Genomic DNA, 9,086 nt, shown 5'->3' with positions numbered 1-9,086 from the left:
GTTTTTTTGCATATTATCTCCATGAAGTGAGTAATGACTGGTATTAGCCAAGGTTATTATCATTAACGAAAACTGACGAAATGATGAAAACTAGAATTGTAAAAACATTTTCATTAACTGAAACAAATAAAAACTATAACTGAAAGGAAAAAAAAACAATAACTAACTAAAACTGTATTGTGTTCTTACAAAACTAAAACGTATAAAAATTAGGGATAAAATTCCTTTCGTTTTTGTCTTTGTCAATGTCGGATTGATATGAAATCGATTTATTTCCCTCAAGCAATTTTATCTGCTGGCACCATATGATATTTAACGGTCCGTCACTTGTGTTCACTTGTGGTTTCCAGTCGTCTTCTGGTTCCCACTCTGCCTGGAAACATGGAGACTAAAGTTGGGAGAAAGCAACAGAGTCCTGTTTGAGATTTATTTGAATATAACAGAGAAGAAGAGAAAAGATCAAGAAACTAAAACTAAACTAAAACTAAGCATTTAGAAAATAACAAAAACTAATTAAAAACTAGCAAACCTGCTCTAAAAACGAATTAAAACTAACTGAATAAGAAAAAAAAAAAAAAAAAAAGTCAAATCTAAATAAAACTAAACTATAACGAAAAATCCAAAACTATTAGAACCTTGGTATTAGCATGTTAAAATGTGACAAAACTTCAGATTAGAAGCATTAAAAATGTCTGGTAAAGGTTCATACGGTCTTCCACATATAATTATTGTAGATAATTCATTTATCAGACAAACTATAAAGCATGTAAACAAACAACTACCCCTGTCTGAGAAATGAATTACTTATAATAAGCATTAAAAATGTTTTTATTTCATAGTTTTCACACAATATATCAGTAAATACATGTTTCTTTGCTTCAAAAATTAAACATGTGGTGTCCTGCTGAGTGGACATTTTTGCAACTCCCTAAAAAATAGGTTCATAAAAAAAATTTCTTTAGGCATGTTTTTTTCACGCCTAAAGAGGAAGAAAAACACTCAGGAAAAAAATCTGGATTAAGGGTCTCATAATTCATGCATGAAAGGGTTAATTAGGGATGCATTGAAACCACTTTTTTCCAGACCAAGCACAAGTACAAGTACTTACATTTGAGTACTTGCCAATACCGAGTACCGATATGAGTACTTAATAATACCATTCCAGTTCTTAGTTCCTTTTGTAAATGTGCTTTATTGTCGTTGTCATTAGTCTGACTGGAACAAAGTGCTGCTACTGACATTTAATGTGCTGGAAAGAGTGTTTCTCAATTAATCCACCAGGGGGCGCCGCTCTAAATTAACCATACTGGACAAATACCATGAAGAAAAGTAAAGTTTTTTTTTGAGAAGAAGGAAGTCACCAATAATAACAAACATGGAGGCGACAGAGGTAATACTAATGTGAATACTAATGTTGATACTGATATCGATGAGGGTAGTTGTCATACATATGTCAGTAGTTTTTCACTAACTCACAGTCTCTCTTTGAACCAGGGGTCTCAAACAGGGGCCCGCCAAAGGTTCCAATCTGGCCCGTGGGATGTTTTTAAAAGGTGCAAAAATTTCACAGTCTTGAATTGAATTAAGCAAAAAAAAAAGTGCTTGAATTAAGGAAAAAAAATGTTAAATTAAGCAAAAAAAAAAAATCTTCAGTTAAGTAAAAAAAAAAATCTTGAATTAAGCCAAAAAAAACAATTCTTGAATTAAGCAAAAAAAAAAAAAAAATCTTGAATTGAGCAAAAAATATTGAATTAACAACTTCAAAATTTTTGTCTTTGTTTTAGTGCAAAAAATAACATTAAATTATGAAAACATTTACAAACTATCCTGTAACAATAAAATGTGAGTAATCTGAACAAATATGAACAACCTGAAATGTCTAAAGAAAATCAAGCACAATTTTAAAAATTTTCTGCCTGTTCCTCAGTGTTTAGTGTCTTTGTAGATCTGATCCATAATGCACATGTAGAAATGATAAGTTGAGGCAGAATATTGTTGTAATTACCTCCGCCAAGGAAGTTATGTTTTTGCCAGGGTTTGTTTGTTTGTTTGTTTGTTTGTCCGTTAGTGTGCAACATAACTCAAAAAGTTATGGACAGATTTGGATGAAATTTTCAGGGTTTGTTGGAAATGGGATAAGGAAGAAATGATAAAATTTTGGTGGTGATCGGGGGTGGGGGGGGCCCACGGGGGGGGCCACTGATCAGCCTTGGCGGAGGTCTGCGCTCTCCGAGTGCTTCTAGTTGCACTTATTTTTCTTGAGATTTCAGTTTTTTCAGGTTATTCACATCTTTTTTTTTGTTTAGTTTATAAAATTAAGTGTTTCCATAATTTGTTTTTTTCTCCTTACACTAAAACAAAGACAAAAATTTGGAGTTGTCATTATTTATAGGTTATTATGTTATTATTTTACTGGTCCGACCCACTGGAGATCAATTCTGGCTGAATGTGGCCCTTGAAAGAAAATGAGTTTGAGAGCCCTGCTTTGAACAGATCCTCTACCTCCACGGTTCCCGGTGGTATTCTCCGTCTGGGTATGCATCTGTGAGCAACTGGAAAACGGATGGAATGTACACAGAGGACAGACAGAACGCTTTATCTGTGTCCGTCTGTGTCTTTAACGTTACTTTCAGTCACCATTACTTTTATCACCGTCATTTACTTTGAAAAATCTCCACTCTGCTGACATTACTCCTCCACCACGTACCTGCTGCACTTAACTGTGAATGTCACGCTGCTGTAAGTGGTATCGGTGTGGTTGTATCTGAGTACTTTTACAAGTACAAGTACACATGCTGAGTATCAGACCTGATACCCGATACTGGTATCAGTATCAGTGCATCCCTAATATAAATACAGATTATATCACTATTTAGTCTTTAACCCTGTCGTGCATAAATTATGAGAACCTTAGTCAATATTTTTTCTTGAGTGTTTTTATTCTTCTTTAGGCATGAAAAAACAATGCAATTGATTTTTTTTTTTTTTTTTTATTAACCTATTTTTCATGGAGTTACAAAAATGTCCACTCAGCTGGACACCATGCATTTAAGTTATGAAGCAAAGAAACATTTATTTAAAACTCATCATCAGAAAGTGATATACTGTGTGAAAACTATGAAATAAAACATTTTTAATGCCACTAATTGCTAAATTGCTACTGTTTTCTCACATTTTCTCACACTCTAATATTAGTTATTACTCATTTCATGGAGATAAAATCCTACTGAGACCCAGGAAATTGACAGTTTTAGCTTTTTTACATTAAAAAAAATTGTCTTGATTGGAAACTGCATAATGCAACAGTTTTTTCAGATACATTTTTAAAATTATTTTTATTTTTTTATTTATTGATTTTTTTAATGGAATGTCCTTTGCAATGCACAACATTTTTAAAGTAAAACTGTCAAACTTTTGTCCCCTATAGAGGACAAAATGCATTGCTGGGACTCAGGTGGACATGAAAAAATAAAAAAAAACTGTTTGTTAATTACAGTCTAATAACAATTAGCAATTGATTTACACTAAAACATGTTAGTGCAGATCAGGTTTATCAAGAACAGCAAAGTTACAGTAATTGTATGAATTGCAGTGTTTGGGATGGTGCATAAGAGTCCATTATGTTGACTGATATGGAATTAAAACAACAAAACCTATGAATAAACAATAGAACAGTTGTAGAAGAGCTGTCTACTGGAGTGACCACTATGTATGAAAGGGTTAAAGTGAAGATTAAAGATTTTTTTTCCCAAAGTTTCTATAAAAAGTGCTCTTTTTGTGCAACTATAGTTGATAAGAATTATTATTGTAATTGTGACAAAGTAGTTAGTTAAAATGAGTATTTTCCATACTGTGCCAACTATTTCTTATTTAGGATTCTACAAGATGTTCATACTTCTGCAGTAATGATTGCCCGAGGAGAAAATCTGCAGCTCATTCATTCTGCTTTGAGGCACCAAGCAACAAAGCAGCATGTGGACGGAAAATACAACAGGGTATTTTCTGCTAGAAACAGCCACAGTCTTCTGTTGTTTGACATTCCTCAAGGGTGAGGGTGTTTTTAGGACAGAAAAACCCAACATTTGAAGCCTGAGCACTAAAAATATTTTAGTAATTAATGAGAGTTATGGTGCAGTAACTCAACAACGACGGAATTAAAATGTTAGTAAGAGCAAAAATAGCATTGATTCAATAAAGGTTCATTTATTGTTCAAATTACTTGTAATTTTCAATCTAGTGTGGATTGTTACGCTTTAATTTGACAATTTATTACATAATATGGCAGCTACTGTATCAGTTACACATACATAGTTTTTTCATTATCTTGTCCTCAGTGTTGATGCTTTTTAAACTCAGATAAAGTATTCAGATCCTTTATCTCAGTAAAAATACAAATACTGCAATGTAGAAATACTCCATTACAAGTAAAATTCCTGAATTCAAGATCTTATCGCTATTACCGATGTATCATCAGCAAAGCAGCATATAGAGTAAGTACACATTAATAGGGCTGTGTATTGACAAGAATCTGGGGATACGATACAAATAACAATACTAGGATCGCGATATGTTATATCATGATACTGTTAAAAAGGCAATTTTTTGTTTGTTTTTTTTTTTAAATGATGATTTCCTTGAAGAATTGAATTACACCAGAAATCTGCACAAATATTAAACACATTTTTATTTGATCCGAACAGGATCTAATGCTATATCACACAATGTTCCTGTGTTAAAACTTAAATCATATTTTACAGACATTACAGTTTAAGATCCTGTTCAATGGTCATATTCTATTAGTTCAGAACTAACATCAGAACATTATTTTGTGCAATCCAACAAAAGAACTAAAATTATTTAATAAAAGGGTGTTAAATATTTATGAATAAAATATAAACAAAACAATAAACAAAAATGAACCTCCACAATATCTGCATTTGAATAAATACCTAAAAATATCAATACAGTACTTCTTAATATCGATATATTGCAGAGCCGATATTTTCTTACACCCCTACACATTAATCAGACTGGCTCCATTCTTCATCAGTACCCCAGATACAGAAGTTCAACCTGCGTTGACACACGTGTGTGTATGTGTGTGTATCTGCACAGTTTCTCAAAATGTAGATGTTTTTAACTGACCAATTTGGTACCTACAGTTAAGGAATAGTTCCACATTAAATCTCATTAAATCTCCACATTAAATATCTCGGCAAGTTGATAGGACCAATATTTTGAGAGCTATAAGTCATTTTGGAACACAGTAGCCTTACAATCACATAGCTTAGTTGACTGGAAGCGCAATAGTACACTGGATGATGGGAAATTAAGTTAAAAACAGGACCCAAACCCTAACCCAAACCCTAACCCTAACTCTACCCTAACCCTACACATTTATTAAATTCAGTCCCTATATGTCGGTATTAAAATGACCCTTGTGGAAGAACAGAACTGCATAATTTTGGTGTTAACGATAAGTACCTAAAGCTGTCATTGAATATAATGGAGTAAAAAGTATATTTATGTCTGAGATGGAGCAGAGTAAAAGGAGCAGAAAAGTATGTCACAATCATAGAAGTAAATGTACTCAGGTTGCGATTTGTTGGGGGGGGATGGGGGAGGTCAACCCCCCCCTCTCTGGTTTTTACATCCCTACTTCTGCTCAATGAATTTCATCCTGGGGGGGCAACCAACCAATGGAAATAACAGGCAGGTTGTGACAGTTTTCTTACAGTTATATCTAGGGATGGGAATCGAGAACCGGTTCTTTTTGAGAACCGGTTCCCAGTAGCTCGATTCCTTGGAATCGTTTGCCTACCTGCTTAACGATTCGCTTATCTACCTATTTACCTATTTACCTTCGTTGTGCATGCGCGATGACGTCACACGTACGCTGCATTGTTTTGGTCAGAACGTAGCCAACATGGCGTTGAGGCAGAAACGGTCTAAACAGACGACACCAGGTCCACTGGAACACTGTCAAAGCTGCCATGTCTTCTAAAGGGTGGAATCCCTCCAATATCCTCAAACATTTGTCCACAGTATGTGATTCATTTACAGGAATGTCACGTATTTGATTTGCTACTTAGTGGTGCTTGTGAATGTAGCAGCAGAGTGAACGCCGGGCTGGTTCTGGTTCCAGTGTGGGCAACAAACGTCGTAACTCCTCAAATACAAGTTTCCGAAGGTAAGAAAGGAAAGGAAATGAGGTGCACAACAACGGGAGACAAGTTGAGCCGACTCGAACCAGTTCCATTTAGTAGAAATGCGGCAATAGATGAATTAGTAAAGCGTCTTTAGTTTCACTTTGACTGACCCCCTCCCGCCCCAAACCGGGCCTGGCGTCATCTGTTATTATTATTCGTACATACTGTATATGTTATATTTTCTGTGCAGATGAAAATATAAAAGACAGTTAATGCAAACACACCCGTTTGTACTCTTTTATTCCCTCACCCAATGAGAATCAATAAGAGAACCAATAAGGAATCGGATCGACAAGCAATATTGATAATGGAATCGGAATCATTAAATTCTTAACGATTCTCATCCCTAGTTATATCTTACATTACTGGCACTAACATTCACCTGAACTGAACTGTCGGCAGTCTCAGAACTCAGAATTCATGAACATCCCCACACACTGGGGTGCCGTAAAAGGGAGGGGGGGTAAACGTGAGTGTCCAGTGGATACAGGTTAGAAGTTGTGAAAATTTCATGTAAGATCCACTGTAGAATAGAGGAATAGAACCCTGGAGTTGGATGTTAAAAGTATGTAAAGTTTCACTTTTGTTTCACGCCAGCGTTAGTTACGTTAGTTATGGACCGCACCCCCACATACATAACTTCCACCTCTGCCCCCCCCAACAACAACAAAAAAATAAAAATAAAAGCCACCCCCCCCCCCTCTGGTTTTATTCACAAATCGCACCCTGAATGTACTTAGTTACAATCCACCATGAATAATAACAAATCAAAGAGGAATACACTGCTGAAAACTAAACATATTAAAACACAGATGTCAAACATGTGGCCCGGGGGCCAAATCTGGCCCGCCAAAGGGTCCAGTCTGGCCCTTGGGATGAATTTGTGAAATGCAAAAATTACACTGAAGATATTAGCAATCCTTTTAGCTCAGGTTCCACATTCAGACACATTCTCTTTGTTACCTCCGCCAAGGAGGTTATGTTTTTGCCAGGGTTTGTTTGTCTGTTTGTTTGTCTGTCCGTTAGTGTGCAACATAACTCAAAAAGTTATGGACAGATTTTGATGAAATTTTCAGGGTTTGTTGGAAATGGGATAAGGAAGAAATGATTAAATTTTGGTGGTGATCGGGGGTGGGGGGGCCCACGGGGGGGGCCACTGATCAGCCTTGGGAGAGGTCTGCGCTCTCCGAGTGCTTCTAGTAAATGTAAATATTTTCATATATTTACACTAAAACAAAGTATAATTTTGTAAAAAAAATGTGAATAACCTGAACAAATATGAACAACTTGAAATGTCTGAAGAGAGGTAAGTACAATTTTAACAAGATTCTGTCTGTTATTAAATGTTTTGTGTGTTTGTAGATCCACTGTGATCTGTAAATTATAATGTACAAGTGTATATGATAAACTGAAGCAGAATATTGTTAAAATTACACTTATTTTTTCAGTTTGTTCATGTTATTCACATCTTTTGAAAGGATAGTTTGTAGATTTGTAGATGTAAAGCAGGGGTGTCAAACTCATTTTGGTTCAGTTCCATATTTAGCCCAATTTGATCTCAAGTGGGCCAGACCAGTAAAATAATGACTTAATAACCTATAAATAATGACAAATCCAAGTTTTTCTTTTTGTTTTAGTACAAAAAAAAAAAAAAAAAAAAAAAAAATGAAATTATGAAAATGTTTACATTTTACAAAAAAGGTGTGAATAACCTGAAAAAACAGAAATTTAATTTGAAAAATTAGTGCAATTTTAACAAAATTATACCTCAACTTATTATTTATACATGTACATTATATACAATGTTATAGAAACATTTGGTAACAGGCAGAATATTGTTCAAATTTTGGAGTTTGGAACTAAAATTTGAACAATTTCTACAATATTACATCTGTTATTATTAACACAACTACAGATCACAGTGGATCCATAAATGTACAAAACATTTAGTAACAGGCTGAATATTGTTCAAATTGCACATTTCAGGTTGTTCATCTTTGTTTTTATTTATGTATTTATTTGTATTTTATTGTGAAAGAATAGTTTTGTAAATGTAAATATTTTCACAGTGTAATGTTATTTTTTTCACTTAAATTTTTCCACATAATTTTTCACAAAGAAAATTTGTACTTGTCATTATTTATGGGTTATTGTGTTATTTTTACTGGAGATCACATTGGTCTGTATGTGGAACCTGAACCAACAGGATTTGGACAACCTGGACTGTTCGGGTTCATTTTTGTACTTTCGTCCTGCAGGGCCGGAATGGAACCTTTGGCGGGCCAGATTTGGCCCCTGGGCTGCATGTTTGACACTTGTGATGTAAACCTTTTCATAATGTAAATTTACTTTTTCTCTCCAAAACATAGAGAAAAGTTTGGAGTTGACATTATTTCTATATTATCACGTTATTATTTGACTGGTTCGGCCCACTGCAGATCAAATTTAATTGAATGTGGCCCCTGAAATAAAATGAGTTTGACACCCTTGTATTAAAATAATCTTAAAATGAAACTATGATGAGAAAGTAGTGCTATAAAGTGCCCCATGTTTGACCTGTTTAAAAACCAGCAGTATGTCACACCTCCTTTCTACCCGTCCCTCCCTCCTCACACTCCTAACCTTGAAGAAGATGATGATGGCGCTGACGAGGACGCTGAGGCTCTGAAGAAGATCTCCAACCACGTGAACAAAAGCTGCTCTCACACTGGCGTTGGCCTGCTGAGCCCTCCGTCCTGACACAAAAATAAAACAATAGAAGTTCAGCCAGACTTCATGCTGCAAAGCTTATTAATGCTGTGGATTATGACTCATTATGTATTCCATTACAATGTCATTATAATGGATTGTTGTGCCACCCACAGCGCATATTCCATT

General features: G+C 34.9%; 1 protein-coding gene across 1 annotated transcript in view; it reads right to left on the bottom strand.

The window, feature by feature from the left end:
* The window catches only part of slc30a8 (solute carrier family 30 member 8), a 37,394-nt gene that overhangs the window by 7,076 nt on the left and 21,232 nt on the right, over positions 1–9,086 (bottom strand). The window contains exon 6 of the mRNA XM_030146463.1: positions 8,832–8,944. Coding sequence (XP_030002323.1) covers positions 8,832–8,944 — 113 coding nt within the window. The remainder of the gene's footprint in view (positions 1–8,831; positions 8,945–9,086) is intronic.

The sequence above is a fragment of the Sphaeramia orbicularis genome, chromosome 11 (genome assembly GCF_902148855.1).
Source record: "Sphaeramia orbicularis chromosome 11, fSphaOr1.1, whole genome shotgun sequence".
NCBI classification, from domain to species: domain Eukaryota; kingdom Metazoa; phylum Chordata; class Actinopteri; order Kurtiformes; family Apogonidae; genus Sphaeramia; species Sphaeramia orbicularis.
This window is presented reverse-complemented; position numbering and strand designations above follow the sequence as displayed.